At 36.3% G+C, this 18,046-nt stretch overlaps 1 protein-coding gene across 3 annotated transcripts in view; it reads left to right on the top strand.

Moving 5' to 3' along the window:
• TBC1D5 (TBC1 domain family member 5) overlaps nucleotides 1–18,046 on the top strand; it is a 370,590-nt gene that overhangs the window by 343,115 nt on the left and 9,429 nt on the right. For all 3 annotated transcript variants that reach the window (XM_065752695.1, XM_065752698.1, XM_065752696.1), the window contains one exon: nucleotides 4,613–4,712. In XM_065752695.1, the coding sequence (XP_065608767.1) occupies nucleotides 4,613–4,712 (100 nt within the window). The remainder of the gene's footprint in view (nucleotides 1–4,612; nucleotides 4,713–18,046) is intronic.

Consider the following 18,046-nt stretch of genomic DNA (forward strand, 5'->3'; position numbering starts at 1 on the left):
GACCTTATTGTTCTCTATAACTACCTGAATGGAGGTTGTAGTGAGCTGGGGATCGGCCTCTTCTCTCTTGTAACTCATGAAAGGACTAGAGGGAATGGGTTCAAGTTGTGCCAGGAAGGATTGAGACTGGATGTTAGGAAATACTTCTCTGAAAGAGTGGTCAGGCACTGGAATAGGCTGCCCAGGGAGGTGGTGAAGTCAGTTACCCTGCAGGTATTCAAGGAATGTTTAGACATTGTGTTGAGGAACATGGTTTAATGAGAACTATTGGTACGATAGGTGGACAGTTGGACTGGATGATCTTGTAGATCTTTTCCAACCTTGGTGATCCGATGATTCTATGATTCTGTGATTCTATGGTTCTTGAACATTAAAGAAAACATTAATCGCAGCCTAAAACATTAATCGCAGCCTTGAGAGCACTGAATAGAGGGGAGTATTGACTTTCCTGGATCTGCTAACCACATTCCTCCTAATGTAGCCCAGAGCACTCTTTGCACTAGTTGTGTTGAGAGCACTTTGTTAATTCTCACTGAGCCCAGAAAACACTACAGCGTCCCTGTTCTTTTCAGCAGGCCTGAAGCGCAGCTCGTTCTTTTCCTATCTTTTCTGGTGCATTGTTTTCTTTGTTTTTCCCGGGTGCTGAATTTTGCACTTGTTAAAGTTTCTTGAACAGCAACTTCAAAAACATTTATTTTGCTTAGGCCTCCGATGTCTCGTGGTCTTTCTGAACTGAAGTTCTCACTGCATGGCAAACACAAGTCCCAGTTTTGCGTCATCTGAAAATCTACGGAGTTTATATTCTGTTTCCTCAAATGGGCTATCAATGAAGATATTAACCAGTATCTCCATAGCACTCCATGGGTTACTGTGCTCATTTTCAACCACCAACTGGATGTCATGCCATTGACTCAACTATTTGAGCTTGATGCATCTGACCAGTTTTCAGCCCACCTATAATCTTTTGGTTCAGCCCATACTTCCTCACCTTGCAAATGATAAAGCATTTAGAAATGTGTAAACAGCCTAACTAAAGTCAAAATATATTGCATCCACTTCTCTCCATTCATCTGCATGGCCAGTCATTTCATGATTCCAAGCAATGAGAGGGACCAAGCATGATTTGCTCTTGGTAAATCCTTGTCAACCTTTCTTGATTATTGTCTTGTCCTTTTACATGTTGGAAATTGTTTCCAAGAGGACATACTCCACGATTTTTCCAAGGACTAAGGTGAGGCCAACTATTACACAGTTTCTTAGATCCTCCTTGTATTTTCTTCAATATGAATGTAAAATTAACTTTTCTCCAGTCACCAAGATTATCCTGTAATAGCAGTGATTATTTATGAATGATAGCCAGGGATGTTACAGCCACTTCATCAGCTCTTTCAGTACCCATGGGTGTAACTCACATTATCTCAGGTATTCAAATGCATTTGACCTCTTAAGGTCATACTCACTAACCTTCCCAAGCTGTACGTGCAGAGGTCTGGGAGTAGATGTTGCTTAAAATGTTACAGGCAAAAATGATACTGCTGCAGACTTTTCCATATTACCCATCTTTTTTTTTTTTTTTTTTTTTTTTTTTTTTTTTTTTTTGTTATCTCCCATAATAAGCAGCATGCCTACATTTTCTTAAAACCTTCTTTTGTTACTCTCATACTTTCAAAGTTCCTTCTTGTTACCCTTTCTTGTCCTGCATTATTTTTAACTCTAGCCGGGCTTTGTCCTTCCGCATGTTGTTCTTGTGCCCAAACAATGTTTGTGTGTTTGCCTTTGTTTCCTGTCATTGTTTCCACATGTGTGTTCTCCACTTCCATCATTTCCATTTGATTATATGCTTTTATCATTTTAGTTCATTAAGAAATTCCTTGCTCCGCCAGGTGGGCCTTCAACATACCTTCTCTGTAAGTGCTGCTATCCAGGCTTTTTCCTTTCTGCTAAAGGATTAAAGAGAAACAATACAAGGGTTCCTGTCCCATTCACCCTTGCTCATTTTTAAGGTAAAATGATATAATATCACCATGTAATTGGTGTCTGCATGAAAAAGCAGAAAGAAATCAGAACACTAAGTGATCCGTCTTTCTGCAACATGGGCGTTGCACCTTAGGGCAGTCTTCCTGCTGCCAGAAGCCACAAGCCACAAGTTTCTATCTTTAAGAGTGCATGTCTTCTTCCCATTCTGTCAAGCCTCAGTTGCACCTTCCCTGTCAATGTGATAAATTCTTACACTTCGAAAGATCCTGACAGTCTCCTGTTAGTCATCAAAACACACTGGCCATTCCTCACCTGCTGCTGTGGTAACGTAGATAACTCCCTCTCGAATGGTCACGCTCAGGGGACAGTCACCTGCCACAGTGCTGCAGGTGACTCTCCCAACCAGGCACTGTCTTCTAGCGCATCATCACCATCTGGGTGTTGTCTTCTTATGGAAACAGTGCATCTGGGTCTCTTGTGTGTCAAATGCAAAGTTACTTGTCCTGCTTATTTGTTCATCCTGCTGGCAGTGCTCCTTGGTACCTGTCCTGAGGTTGCCAGATAAATAAGAAGCTCAAAGTGCATTTGTTCACTCAGCCTTTTGCAAGATTTCACACTTGGCATGAAACCTCTTGCACTGTCTGTGAGTTCCTGGCCACACTACCCTCCTTTGTGAACACTTCTGCCTGTGCTAGATGTCAGCTGAGCTGAAGGATCAACGTACTCAGTCTCACATGCCAGATGACGAAGTACTTTTGTGCCATTGAAAAGGTTAGTTTTGTAATCTGCTCAAGTGGTTAGAGCTGTCCAAAAACATTTTAAAATCAATTTACTGCTGTCAACAATCCTTGAAGAGGAAGAAATAGTGTGGGAAACATGGAAATATAAATTACCAGATGTTTAATTTTGTGCAAGATGAACTGGGCTTCAATTACTAATATTTGTATGAAGTTGAAAATGTTGTTTTATAGCAGGATACTCAAATACTGCATTCTCTCCCCATCTTATAGCTAGATTTGCAGCCCACTGGAAATTTAAAACTTATGATAGATTATTTCTTGCAACCATTAGCTATATATGCGAGGTCTTCTGCAGAGACTACTTGAGGAGAAATGCAGATATGCATGTGTAGGCTATAACAGAACTGCAGGCTTTGAATGAGTTTAACCTTTCAGAAGCAATAAATTGCCAGCATCAACTCAATCCCTTTGAGGCTTAAGTTCTCAAAAGCATGAAGGATGAGTAAAATAAGGTGAGGGCTTATTAACATAAGAAAATAGTAGTGAAAAATTACTTAATATCTGTGGATTGTAGGTGTGATGAAAAAGTGCATAGCCAGGAAATGATATTGCTGAATCTTGCAAAATGCTACCATAAATTTTTTTTTTTATTAATCAGTTGCTTTGGGATAGATGCTGTACTACTGCTGTTTCCTTGCCTTGCCTCTGCATCTCAGTTTGTGGTGGAGATTAAGATCACTTGTATGTGTAAAACAAGACTGATTCATTGTCTTTATTCTTGATGGCCAGTTTTGCGTTTGTTTCATTTGATACATAATTCGCATTCTAATACTCAGCAATCTCCATCAAAAAGAGTATGATAAAACTGTAAATCTCCTAGGAAAAACAGCGTGCTCAAACGTTACTTCGCCTTCATCTTCTTTAATTTAATTGTGTTCTAAAGCAAACAAACAAAAAACTGCTTTATACTGAGCATGTCTAAGCTTTAAAAGAATTTTTTTTTAAAGAAGCAGTGAACTTTCTCCCAGTATTGTCTTCAAAGTTGAGAATGGATGCATTTGTAAATAGCAAATGAAGTTCAAAGTTCAGAGTCCAAAGAGAAATTCTTGGTTGATGTAGTTTCTATTACAGGTATGAGTCGTGTCTTAGGACTAGGCCTTAAAATGATTTTTCTTAATTGTATTTTAAATTATACTCGGTGCTTTTTTAATTAAATATCTTGATTATGTTGAATGTTGATAATACTAACAGTATTACAGTATGTGGGTTGAAATTAGTTTTTATGTAACTACTGCATAAAAAGTTTTATGGAATTCTAGTTGCCTTGGCAAGTTTTTCATACAGATAGAGTATGTGCGACACAATGAAATATCCCAAAATATGGTAGTTTATCATTAAGGTATAACATTAGGTCTCATTCAATGAATGTCTTGAAATAAAGAAATAATTTTTCTGCCCTTTTAAAGGAATTGTTGTAAAAATTACTCTGACAGAAGAGTGAATTCTCTTTGATGAGTTTTTCAGCCATTGCTATTGTAGTATGTTTATGCAAGCAAAAACAAGTAAGTAACCTGGATAATAAATGTGAATTCTTAATGCTTCCTGGATAACACATGGGAATGTAGGCAGAGGTTTTTTGGACTCTTTAGATGAAAAAGTAATATTAACAAAAACTTAACTGAAACGTTAAAACCTAACCTTATATCTGTGAAATCACAAAACAATTTAAAAGTCTTTCAATAAACACATACATAAAGTGATTCTTTTCATTTCCAAAATTTGCTCAAGAACAAAGAAGTAGGAAAAAGTAGAAGACATCTAAACATTTCAGGAGTTTTATAACCAATTTTACTGTATATCATATAAAGATGGGGTTTTTTTAATGTTTATTATAGGAGGAGGAGTTGGAGGCCCAAATTTCTTTCCTACAAGGACAGCTAAATGACTTGGAAGCCATGTGCAAATATTGTGCAAAGATGATGAACACACATCTTGGTAAGTGCCATACTCTGTATTAACCTGATAATCTTTGCAAAGGCTCTTCTCATGTTTGTTTTAGAACAAAATTAATATTTATGTAGTAGACCACATATTTTAGAAGTCACAAAGAAAATTGAATTAATGTACACTGTTGTTCTGTCAGATACTGACAACCACTGTTTTGGGCTCCCCGGTCCAAAAAAGACAAGAGTCTCCTGGAAGGAGCCCATCAGAGGGCCACAAAGATGATAAAGGGCTTGGAGCAACTCCTGTATGAGGAAAAGCTGAGTGACCTGGGTCTGTCCAGCTTGTGGGAAAAAAAAACAGAGAGAGGATCTGATAAATGTTTATAAATATCTAAAGGGGATGGGATGCAAATGGATGGGACCAGGCACATAGGAGGTTCCATACTAACATGCTGAAGAACTTGTTTATGGTCAGGGTGGCGGAGCACTGGAGCAGGTTGCCCAAAGAGGCTGTGGAGTCTTCTTCTGTGGAGATATTCAAGTCCTACCTGGATGGCTACATGTGCCATCTATTGCAGGGTACCTGCTTTAGCAGTGGGGTTGGACTCAGTGATCTCTTGAAGTCCTTTCCAACCCCTGAGATTCTGTGATTTGGTATCGTACTCTCATGCTGTTAAATTTGGAAGTGTATTAGCCACTGACAATGCTGAAAAAACTAAGTCATTTTAGTACAGATTGTCTTTGTTCTAAAGATTTTGTGTTTCTTTAGAAGTGTGCTAGAGTTCACATCTTATTCTGTAAGCTTATTTGCAGTTCAGCAGTCTCAGAATCGTACTTTGTGCTTGTAGTGATAGTTGTATAAAATCCATATACTTTTATTAAATACAACATCTGCACAATCTACACTTACCAATTTCATTTCGTAAAAATGTGTTAGTATAGGCTGGCTACTCGATAGTACTTTGCTCAGACCAGGAGAAATGTATTAAAGTAGAAGCTAGACTGGGAAGAAAATCAACAAATACTCCATTCTATGATTTATATAGTGCCAAGACTAACCAGAAAAAAATAAACAAAAAGCTTCAGTTGATTCAGGTATTAAATATACTTAGCTTTGATAAAAGCTGTATTTTTATACTGAGTTGAACCAAAGTCTAAAGGTTACTATATTTAGTTATGTGCAAAAAGCACCATTATTAAGAAATCAGAGCACAAGTGCAATAATTGTAAGGTGTATTTATACTCTATAACATCACAGTTGAAGCAAAATAATTTCAAGTTGAGCATTTCAGTGGGTAGAACTAAATATATGTTACCGAAATTTACCAGGTCAAAAAGATCAAATGCGAAAGCCAAGTTGTACTTGCATTTTCATTTTCTTTTTATGTGTGTCCATATAATTTTAGTAGACACTGTTACGATCCTAGGAAAAGCTATAAATACTGTGTTATTTGAAAGTTTGGAATCACAGCCTTCAAAAGCCAAGTGTAAACCACTAAGCACAACAGCTTTATTCTGTTTATTGCTTCTGCAAGGGCATCTGGGCAATGAGTTAGACAAATGCACTTAAATCCTTTAGTGATTAACAATTAATTATAATAAATAGAGCACAAGAGAGACTGAGTTGCCACCACCCTTCCCAGTTCCTGCTTTTGCAGCAAACTGAAGAGGTTAGGTGTCTCCAGATCAGCTAGCAGATGATCCATGGGAAGCAAGGAATAGAACTACCAAGATTCTTGCCAGAATGACCTGTGCAAAAATCTGTTAGACGATCCCAGCAGTATACACCAGCAAGCTGACCAAGAAAACTCCCAATAGCAACAGCAAGCAACCCCCATGGATTGTCTCCAGAGTCCATCCATTACTCATTGCTTCAAGAAGTGACAGCAAAATAAAACTCAGAAAATACCTGGCCATTTCTAGGTCTGAGGAAAGGTTAGCAACAGCTACTGTTGCAACTTGTCTAGTACTCCCCCAGGTATCTCTTACCAATGAAAATTACTTAATTTCAGAGAACTCAGAGCAGATAACAATGAATTATACACACTTCAAATTATCTGTTGGGACGTTAACAATTAACTTGAGCTATTCTTCTGTAAATATCTGTTGTTTTTTTTAAATTCCTCATCCAGCTTATTGCTCTTGTAACTTGCTTGATAGCAAGGTTGAAAATCCTCATGTGTCTTAGCTACACATAATGATCAAAATCTCTCAGCAGAGTCTTTGCTTGCTGGAACACTTTTCAATTCACTTAAATGGGTTACTTTTTACAGCAGATTATTTTTATTGTCTTCCTTTGAATTTTTTAGGGCTTTCACATGCTTTTTCTAGTGAGTTAATCAGGTCAGGATATGCTATAATAGCAGCTGTCACAGCAAAGTGGTCATTTAACAAAGGGAAGGTCATTTCTTCTATGTGATAATTCTTTTTTTAAAATTTGTACTGCAGCATTACATTAGTGCCATTTTATACAGTGATAGGTTCAGGTGATAATCCACTATGATCTTTAAAATGTTGTGACTCAGCTTTTAAGCACAGGATTTAATCCTCTAGATACAATCAGGAAATGTTTATTTCCATATGTGTTCCTTGTATTTGATTATGTTGATATTCACTTGCTGTATTTTGACTTTTTAGCTGAATAAGTCAGGTTATTTTGCAGTGTATTCCTGCTAGCACTTCAAACGCAGACTCTGCTGTCATGCATTTAATAGTTGCCTATATTAATAATAAAAACATATGGATGTGCAGAACATAATGAATCACCCAGAATAAATTCCTTCTAAGGTCTGCCTTTTAAATCTGAAACAGTTTGATGGTTGTTCTAAATAGTTTTATTCAATTGATGGCTTTTTTCCTGCACTGACTATGTTATATTTGCAGCTTACTTTTTAACAAAATTATATTAATTCTAGATTATGGAAATGTGTATCCAGTGAGCAGCACAGAATTTCTCAATTGGCACTATGAACAGAGAGTATCAAACAGTTGTAGGATGAGATCCTGATGATAACTGGAACAGTCATTTCATGACATGACAGAGATGTCATGTTACAGTTCAGAAATTGTTAAGATAACTAGGAATTAATCAGTTCTGTTTTTCTAGTTATTTACAGTCTATTTGCATCAGATATATTACTATTACATGTTAAATAGTATTCTTCTATACGATATCTTTTTTACAAAATGATTTTGTTTAAATAAAATCTCAGTCAAAATTCTTTTTTGCTATATAAAGTCACCGTATTTCTTTTTATCAAGCGCTTTGTTTTTCTATAGATTTCAGTAAATACCTTTTATTGGTGCGTTTTCTTTCCATAGAGCATGAGGAATGACCACAAGGGATAGAAAAGCAGTTTTTGTTTTGTTCATGTTTTCGAAGATGCTTTTATTAAATGTTTATCCACTTCTGTAAATAACACACACGGTGTACCACGCAGCAACGACATAATTAACTGCTTGTAATATCCAGGGATGTTACCATGGTAATGAATGATGATTCTGAAATATTACTACTGGTTGCTACGTGTAGAAATTAGAAATAGGCTTTTGATCATGAATACGGAGGAAAGTCATCCTGCGTTTTTTGTCTGCTTAGAGCTGTGCATCAGAAAGAGCTTTAGTTTTCTTCCCCCTTTACCGCTGAAGCACTGCTGAGGTGGAATGCCTTTTAATGCCTCCAAGGATAATTGTTGAAATTTGTGTATGTAGAACTGGCAGGCAGGAAGACAGATTTTGCTTCTGTTACCACCCTTTTCCACCAGCTTGTCATAGCCTTCAAAAGAAAGAATTCCGTATGTTCCATTTTTCCATTAATGAAATGAGAATGCATCCAATCTTGTAAGCCTGTCCTGCGGCTTTGTTTGTAATATAAATGCAGAATATTACTCAGCTGACAGTGGAAAAATATATTTGCCATAGCTATTACTGCTCCAGCATTATCACAGATATCTTTTTCTGATGTTTCTTTTTTACATACACTGTCCTTTTTCAGGGAATAATATTCCTTGTGCCTTCAGTAATATAGTAATATTCTCCAGCTTTTTTTTTTTCCCTGAGGTACTTTTCTGTTAGTGCTCATAAACACCTCAAGGCTCAGTGATTCAGAAAGCTGTAATATACTAGTTAAATATTGCAGTATTGTAACCTAACATAATATTACTTAATTTTTGAATGATTTTAATAGCTTCCTTTTTTCTTTAACTGTGTCAAAAGAAAAGAATTGAGGTAGCAGGTGCAGTCAGAAGTTGTATTTCACCTGTTCAGTGATGTGACCTCTGGCTGACATCTTAGAGCAGATCATGAACAATTTCTCTAAGAGGTTTGCACCCAAATGTCACTCCAAAGGTCCTACAGTATCTGCTGGTGGGCTCCTCTCTTGTCCTTCACATTCAACATGGTGATAAGTTTGAGGTGTCAGTCCAGAGGTTCTCAGACAGCCAAGTGTCATTACATCCCCAGCTTGAGACCACACAGTATTGTTAAGTGGTAGTTCAAATGTCAGCAGTTAATAACAGTGCCATCTGAGACCCTCTGCTTTTCCAGTATCCTTAGGGTTTGTTTTTTGTCAGTACCCACCCAGGATTAAAGCACAGACACTTAACAAAAAGTTAATCAAAACTCTGGAAAAGTATAAACCCTTCATTGGCAGGGTTTATAACATGAGAGGTTGTGAAAGATGTTTATGACTTCGACAGTTTTGCTCCAGAGAGAAATGTGATGGATTTTAAATTGTCATCTGTTTATAAGGGACAGGAACCAATCCATTATCACTGTTCTTTAAAACTGAAGTACCTAACATTTGTTTCCAGCGGAGATGCAGCTTCAGACCTCCAAGTATGTGAAAGTGTACCAAATAATTAGACGTTTAGTACAGTAAGTCCTTTTCATGACAGGAAATTTAAAGGAACATTGGTTCCAGATTAACTCAGCTATTTGGATCTTTATATAGAAACTGTTCTTTTCTGATGGGTGATTTATCAGTTTGTGAAGGAGTAGAAACTAAGATTATTCCACTCTTGTTTTTGCTCAAGGGCAGGATTGTTAAAATTTAGGCAGCGAGGTGGGGTCCAGGAGCTATATATCTGCTTTCTCACAGCATAGACCCTCTGCTAATAATGCCTGTATACTCACATCAGCTCTGGAAAGAGTTTGCTCACATGGTTCTACACAACACCCTAGAAATATGTGCAAAGGTACCCAACAAAGATATAAGCAAGGTTATGCAGAATAAGTATGTTTGCCTGCTTTTGTGAGCTTTATCTTCTTACTGGCTAGAGAATAGTCATCCAACCTTTTGGCTTTTGTGGGCCACATTGAGAGAAGAGGAATTGTCTTGGGCCACATATGCATAGGTTGCTCCAGAAGTAATGCTTTCTATTTATTTCCATGGAAACTGTGACAAAGAGCATAATAACGCTATTTGGTAGAGCAATTTCTTAGCTACAAAGCACTCTTTTTTAAACATAGAGTCCACCATTAGCTATGCATTTTCACCAATGAACAGGAGTCTGCATGCCGAGCCCGTAAAAATCTGTACCAGCAGAGGTGACTCAATATCACCACTGCTGAAAGACATTACCCACTGCCTCACTGTGCTCACATCCACTGTTTGGTCTGCATAAATGTTCAGCCAGTGTTGATGAATTTCAAATGTGCAAATTTTTCACATGGATGAATTCAGTGATGCACCTTTGCTTCTTGCACATTTCCATGTCAAAAGCGATCTTGTCATACTGCCCCTCTTCTGCCAACTATGGTGTGACAACAAAATAGAATGGAATATTGGTGAGAAGGTTCAACCTCTGTCACTGTACTAACATCCACATGGGCCAACATAATAAAATAGAAGGCATTACTTTTGAAGCAGCCCTCATAAAGAATATATGATATAGTTAGTGTATATAAGTAACAAAAACTTATTTTAATTTGTATTTTTTTATTAAAATGTAAACAAAGGGGAGAAACAAAACCATTAATCTTTTGAGATATGTGACCCTGATTTTCTGAAACCAATGCATCAGGCTGGAAAGGGAAAGGGAAGGGAAGGAAGGGATGGAAGGGAAGGGAAAGGGAAAAATGGAAAATTTACCTATCTAGGTGGCTTACTGTTCACAGAGAGCATCTTTCTATAAGGTAACAGGACATGTGCCTGCCACAGGCATCAGGAAATGCTGGCTACTGTAAGATTCACTTACAGTTATGGTGCCTGACATCTCCCAGACAAACATTACTCAGAATACTCATTAAACATAGTTCAGAGCCACCTTTTCACTACGATTATTGCAAACGTGGTGAGCACGGTAGGAGAAATAAAAATACAGAACAGAAACTTACAGGATATAGTTGCTAGTATAATTTCAGTCATTGTGTGAAATAACACTATTAAAACCCTTAGATTGGCGTCATCCATCCCTCTTTTGACAGTCAGTGGTATTGTTACAGTGATGTGTTTTATTATATAGATCACTTGAGTGGGGGAGGGAGAGGAGGAAAATGTTGACTTAATTGCTTGTTATTTAGAGGCTGATACACCACTCAGTATAGATCTCAGTACACTACTTGCAGAATATGTGCAATATAAAACTGAATTCTTATTTTATATATCACATGATAAGATGAAGGGTTTTGAAATTTTTGGAAGGAAAAAATGAAATGGAAATTATTCTGCTGTCCTGAGTTGAAATTAAATAGTTTGGGGTTTTTTTAGGTAATAAGTGCATTAAGTGAGTCTCCTCATGCTCAGGACATAAATAAAACTATCCAAACTTTATAAACCCAGTGTTATTAGAAATGCTGTAAAAGTGAAAAAGGCCATATAAAGGCCATAAAGATGTAAAATATTCCATAAAGACCACTGATAAATGAAGAACATTAACAGATTTATTAAACAGTGCAGAAGTAGTTACTGTAAAACAGGTGTTTGTTATGTAACTTTGATTTCAGGCTCTCATTTGTGGTGATGCTCTATTTTTATGTGTAGATACAGATATATATGTGTGTGTTCAGGAAGAATAAAAGTATTATTTTTAATGCTTTATGAAATTAAAACACCTTTCTGTCCCATGAAGGTGACTCTTAAGGTCTAATACAGTTAACAACTGTGTTAATCCTGGAAGTCCAGCTGTGATAGTCACCTACAGGCTCTTTCATCTCAGCAGTCTTGATGAAAATGAGAAGATTAAAATAATGAAGCTTACATACCCCATAATTACCTACACTAAAACCTTTCCTTGCAAGTTTCAGTACATTTCTGTCATGACATTTATTTCCATCATCTGTAGTTTCATTAACTTTGTAGGGAGAGAGCATTTCCCTTATGCTGACTACCATCCACCCTTTCCTTCTCAGCATCTCTTGCTACTAGTTTGTCTTCCGATATCAACTTCAGAGGAATAAAAACTCGGTAGAAGTTAAATTTTGGCATGACTAAATTGTTGACTTACCCATTATTTCCATAAAGATCTTTGGTATTCTTAACCTTTTGATCCTTATGGTTGTTTTGCTTGTTATTCAAGATTTTTACATTTTATTTAATCAGTCAGGTGAGATGGGGCATATATGATACATTTCTTTCACTCTTCATACTTTGTTTAGACTTTCATGGTTGCCCATCATGCTGAGAATACTTTTCATCATTAGAGGAAGGACATAGAGCTACTTGAATGATGCTTGAAACAATTTTTTTTCTCCGAAGAGGACTGTAGTTAGTAGATGCATCAGCTCAAACTGAAAAGTCTCTATCTTCAGAACAGAGCAGCAACATGACTCAGAACTTACAGAAGGAGCAGTCAGGAAGTCAGTTTGTGCAGATTTGTCAAATCTATAGAAGAATCTATTCAGAAGCGCAGAGGAAAAAAATAAGGCAAACAGGAAAATGGCTTTCCTTTAACATGTGTTTCTAATTATTTTTATTAATGGGAATATAACTGCACTTCACAGCTGGGATTGATGTGCATTTCAGTTTTAATCTGGGCACAAATTCAGCACTACCATCAGTAATGTTCTCCTAAGGACTTCTGAGTAAGTGATACAAATATGACTCAGAGCTTGCAATGTCTTTCATTTTTAAGTCAAAGCTAATGTAAATTGCTATCTCTTCTACTAGACAAAACAGTTTCATGGGAAACTACTGAATGCTACTGAATCAACATGCTGTAGAATTCAGTCATTTCTGACATCAAGCTTCTAGGGAACAAAACAACAGAACATGTAGTCATCTTACTCAAAACCCGTATACACTCCTTGGATACCTAGAAAGTCTTAAAGAGCATAACATTGGTTTCAGGACACCTTATCATGTCACGTATAACACGAATGTTTTCTATTACAGAAATGCCACACATGTAAAGGTTTAGAAACAACAGTTCACAATGCACATAGAGACTGGAGTTAACAGCTGACTGATATTTCTTAAGTGAAGGAATAATTGAAGCAAACAAAAAAATATCAAAAAATAGTTCACAAAGTCATATAAGCAATTGAAACAAAATAGACTGAGTGATACAGTGAGGTTTGTAAATCACCCTCATTCATTCTTTCCAGCCTCTGGAGATGGCATTTCAAATTAGTGTATGTGCTGTATCAGTCTCTATCCATAAAGAGAACAGAAAGTCCTGTAGTTGTTGTCAAGATCTGTAATTTCTCTATTTATGCTACTTGAAAATTGAAAGCACTTGTATCAAACTGAGTGTTCCTTCTTAATGAAGACTTTAGTTTGGATGCTTTAGCTTTACTTCCAGGTTAACGTATTCCTTTACTGTATGACATGCATCATAGGAAATGTCCTTAAGTATGTTTTAAATAGAACTTAAGGCTTTTATGGATGTTTGCTGTCAAAATTCTCAATCTATCCAGGTTTTCATGTGGCATTTACCACAACAGTATTTGAGTAAATCATTCTGCTTGTAAAATCAAGATCAGTTTTAATTAATTCAGTCTTACAAGCAGTAGACAACTTTGCATTTTAAAAATCTTTGTGTGTTCTTCAAGAACTGTCTTTTACACAACCATAGCAATTTTTTAGTGTATTGTCTGCAATCTATTGCTATATGAAGCATTTAGATTGTGAGGAAATGAAATAGTACACTTTTCCCTTAGGATAGGCTGCAATTTTTTATGGCTATTAAGATTGTCACTTATGCAGAACAAATTGTCATTTGCTTGCCGCTTCACACTACAGTAATTTTTTTTATTTCTGGTGAATGTGAACAGTGATAGGAATACAATCATTCCACAGAGGAAAAAAAATGCCTTGAACTTTCAGAAATGTTGCTTGGAAGAGCTCAGAGGCTGGTGGTCCTAGTAGGTATTTGTAGTCATGGGTAAAGAAGGATGCACATGAGACATGCAGATAACATTTGTCTCAACAATGATTAAGAGTGTACATTCATTTAAGTAGTGTGGATAGGACTGTCTATCACTGCCATCAGGGCCAAAAATTCTCAAAAAATATCATCTCTGTAAACCAAAAGCATGCTCTGTCATCTGTCATGGGACGCACAGTGTGTGCTTTTTCTGTGTTCTCTTTGCAATCACAGGTTGTCTGTGTATACACTGTTGTCCTTGAATACCTGAGCATAGACATAAGCATGATGTTTATGTTAAGAGAGATTTGAAAGAACAGATTTTCCTGCTCTAAGTCCAATACACTTCTAGTAGAAACAAAATATTTTGGTATTAGTATATTAGTATAAAGAGAGAAAAAACTATTATCAGAAGTTAAATGTCCATCCTTCAAGCTTTCTAATGCTAGTGAAGAAGAAAGCTTGTATAGTATAATGTTGGAAATTTTGGAAACATTTTATATAAACTCACATTTCATTAAAAAAAATGATACAAAACAACTGGAACACATAGACAACAGAAGAGTTTTCTGCATACCTTGATACATGTGTGAACTTGGGTTGTTTGGGGTTTTTTTTTGTTTCCTCGTTAGAAATACCACTGAGCTGAAGTGGAATACTCATCTCTTCTAAGACCTTGGCAATAAGAATGCCTTTATGCATTGTGAATTTGAATCAAGGATGAAAAACGTAGATTTAACTTTATTCTGGCACTCTTGATTGTTCACAAATCACTGATCAGGAGCTGCTACTAGAAAGGTAGCATTCATAATGTAGTTTGCAGCTCTCTGTAGTTAGTTCCTCTCAGCAGAAGGCAGCTTCCTGGGAAGGTCACACAGAGGCTGGGTTAAAATGGAAATTTGGAGAGAAATGCACTGCAAAAAGACAATGGTATAGGAGAAAGCAAAGATCCTAAGCGTGAGGGTTTTGAGGTTATTGCCTGATTCAGTCTTCTCCTCCTACATGTGATCTCTGTCAGTAGAAATTTAAGTCCAGGTTATACCTTGATCCTTCAAGACTGTAGGCCTGTGTAACTCCCACCTCCCTGGTGGAAATGAAGAGGGGCAGGTTTGTCTTCCACACGTATAGTCATGAGGGCATGGATGCCTGAGATGCCCTGGCATACAACAGACTAGTTTTCCCACTAGTGCTACTATCTGTCCTCATTTAGCACCACTCTGTGTAGGTTTCTTACAGTATCAGTATTGAAGGTATGCTTATTTTTCAGTGACTGTTAGTTTACTTAAGGAGCATCTAAAATAATTAGGTGAAGCATTCCACCTTCTCCACCTTCAAAGAGGAAATTTGGTCTATAAATCTAATGGCTTTTGAGAAGCCCCTTTCCCTGGGTGAGGAGGTCAGCAGTGACTCTCTTTACCATCATGCAATATGTAGCAGTTCAATCATCAAAGAGCATAATACTTCTCTAATTTTGCTGCTAGGAGCTGATGTGGATTATCTTTCTCCTTTCATCTTGGCACAGCAAACGATAGTGTATCTTCAGTTTAAATTTTAGAATTTAGGGAGAGGAAATAGAAATCTTGCTTTTTTGAAGAAGTACTTCTACACTGAGTTTGCACGTGAAGTTATTTACAATTTGCAAAAAACTATAAGAGCAGGAAATGGAAACTATTTCATCTTAACTCTTCAGCTCTTTCAATTAGCCTGTTGCCACCCTAATACTCAATACACTCTTTTTCTATATTTTGTAGAAAAGGACAAAAATTCAATCATCTGCATATTATTCCTCTGTAGTTACAGTTGTCTTTAATATATATCAAAGCATAATCTCCCTAAGGAAATAGTTTAGCTGGTCTGTTATCTATCAAATTGCAATGAATCTTCTCATTTGATAATAAGTTTTCAAAATAGATTCTCATAAATTACATAAAAAACATTTCTTAGCCTATGAGTCTTGATTGAGGACTGCCATTACAGTATATAATGACTTCTGACAAGAAGAGCAATATCATGTCAAGTGTCATGCTTCCTGGCACCCTTATGAGTGCTTCTGCCAAAATGGGTTGCAAAGGTTGGTCAACTGGAGAATGTGACTGAGGAGGCACTCATTCATGCAGAGTCACATTGCCTGTATGCTTCTTTCCTCTAAGGATTTTATTTTATATTCCTTTCCTCATTAGCCAGGGAAAATTAGTGAGTACTGATCAATTTGCCATACTTAGGGTTTATTTGGTAAACAATAAACTTCATTCAAAAAGGATGAGTGTAGTAAATTAGAAGCCATGTGCTGTTCAAGGGTATATTCAGAAGAAGAAAAATCCATTGCCAGTTTCACAGAGAAACCTTCATTCTGTTTCATTGTACTAGAGAAAACATCCCAATTTATGACCTTATGTTACAACTATTACCAGGGGGAAAAGTGGCTGATTACAGTGATTTGCATGTTGGGACATTTTTCTGTGCTAAGTAGAAGAGTGTCCAGAACTGTGCTTCAACAAATTCAGAGTGGGCGTTCTTCCAAAATGCATTTTAATGTTTTTAACTGATTAAAAAATAATAATAATTGTCCCTTTTATCCAAAACATATGTCATCTTGTACTTACAAGTTCAAGGAAAAATGTTTGAAACGCAACAGTTCTTTATTAGACAAGTTTGAAGCATTTCCAACATTTTCTTTCAATCTTTTTTTCTCTGAGACTAATACTAAAATATGGTATTAATCTTCCTAAAGTAAATATATAATTATATGAACGTTTCTATTGAGTTTTACTGCTGACATTCATCATTCCATTCATAAATTCTTAAAAATCTTAATATGTTTCTTCACAGAAAAGCAATTACAGACATTCTTTAAAAAAAATACTGACTTGAAAACACCTATAAAGAAGATAAATAATAATAATAGATTATTTCTACATCATGAGGAAGGTCAACTTTTGTTCTCCCTCATTTTCCCAGTTATTTTCAGATTCCCCACATTTGATCTCTAGCAGATTTGAAGCTTATCCTGAATTATTTTTCTCATCCATTTGCTTAGTCATTATGCATACCTTAATTTCTAATGCATGTTTGTAAATTATGTGAGGGTTTGGACACTACAAGTATGTTGTCCCTTCTGATGCTGGGAAATGGAAATGACGGTTGAATTCAGTGATTTGGGTTGTAATTGTGTATTATTTTCCTACTTATAAAGACCTAGACTTCAGACTTTTGATGTTTAAAGTTCTGAATCTTCTTTTAAAAGTAGAAAATTGTTAATGTTTGTTAAACAGTGGGAAGCCACTGTCTAAAGTATAATTTTATAAGTAAATGTTTACATATTTTATTTACCAAGCATCTATTCATAATGTTATGTATTTGAGGAAAGATCTAATTCACATTATTCCTAGCCTTCATAGTGCAATCTTTCTGATGTATGATTTATACCAGATTTTATTCAATTGCACTGTTTGATTTCATTGCTGCCAGAATCTTCTGCTGTTGTATGATAAATAGTAAGTGCTAAATAGTCTAAACTTGCATCTCCTTGTTCAGATGAGCTCTACACAAAGCTGAGTCATCCTACCCCATCATTGCTCTTGACCTTGATCATATTGTCTCTCAGAACTCATCAGCCTTTGCTTTCCACAGCTCTAATCTCTTTTATTCCTTCTTCTTCACAGGTAGATTCTCTACAAGATCATTTATAGTTTAGGTTTGGATTTTTTCCCCTCATTTTCCTTTCTGTTCACCATTTATAGCTACTACTAATTTCTGGCCCACACACAATTTTGATTTTATTTATAGGCTCGCTTTATATGTACATTTCTACTTTTAGTCTGTCATCTAGTCCAGTCTCCCACATCTCATTCTTTTGCTGTTTCTTCTGTAAACACAAAATTTAAGCCATATTGCACAATCTCCTTAACTTGAAACCACATGTGGTATCCAAGTTGTCAGTGTCTTCGTATTTATCCTTGTCAGCATTGTTTTTGGCTTTCCACTGACTGGGGCCCTGAGCCTATAAGATGGTTTTAATAACAAACAAATGAAATTCATGTACAGATTAATAGTACTAAGCTCTAGTTGTTTAGCACCT

This window comes from Cyrtonyx montezumae, unplaced genomic scaffold (genome assembly GCF_038088225.1).
Source record: "Cyrtonyx montezumae isolate F1298 unplaced genomic scaffold, pur_monq_1.0 scaffold_8, whole genome shotgun sequence".
NCBI classification, from domain to species: domain Eukaryota; kingdom Metazoa; phylum Chordata; class Aves; order Galliformes; family Odontophoridae; genus Cyrtonyx; species Cyrtonyx montezumae.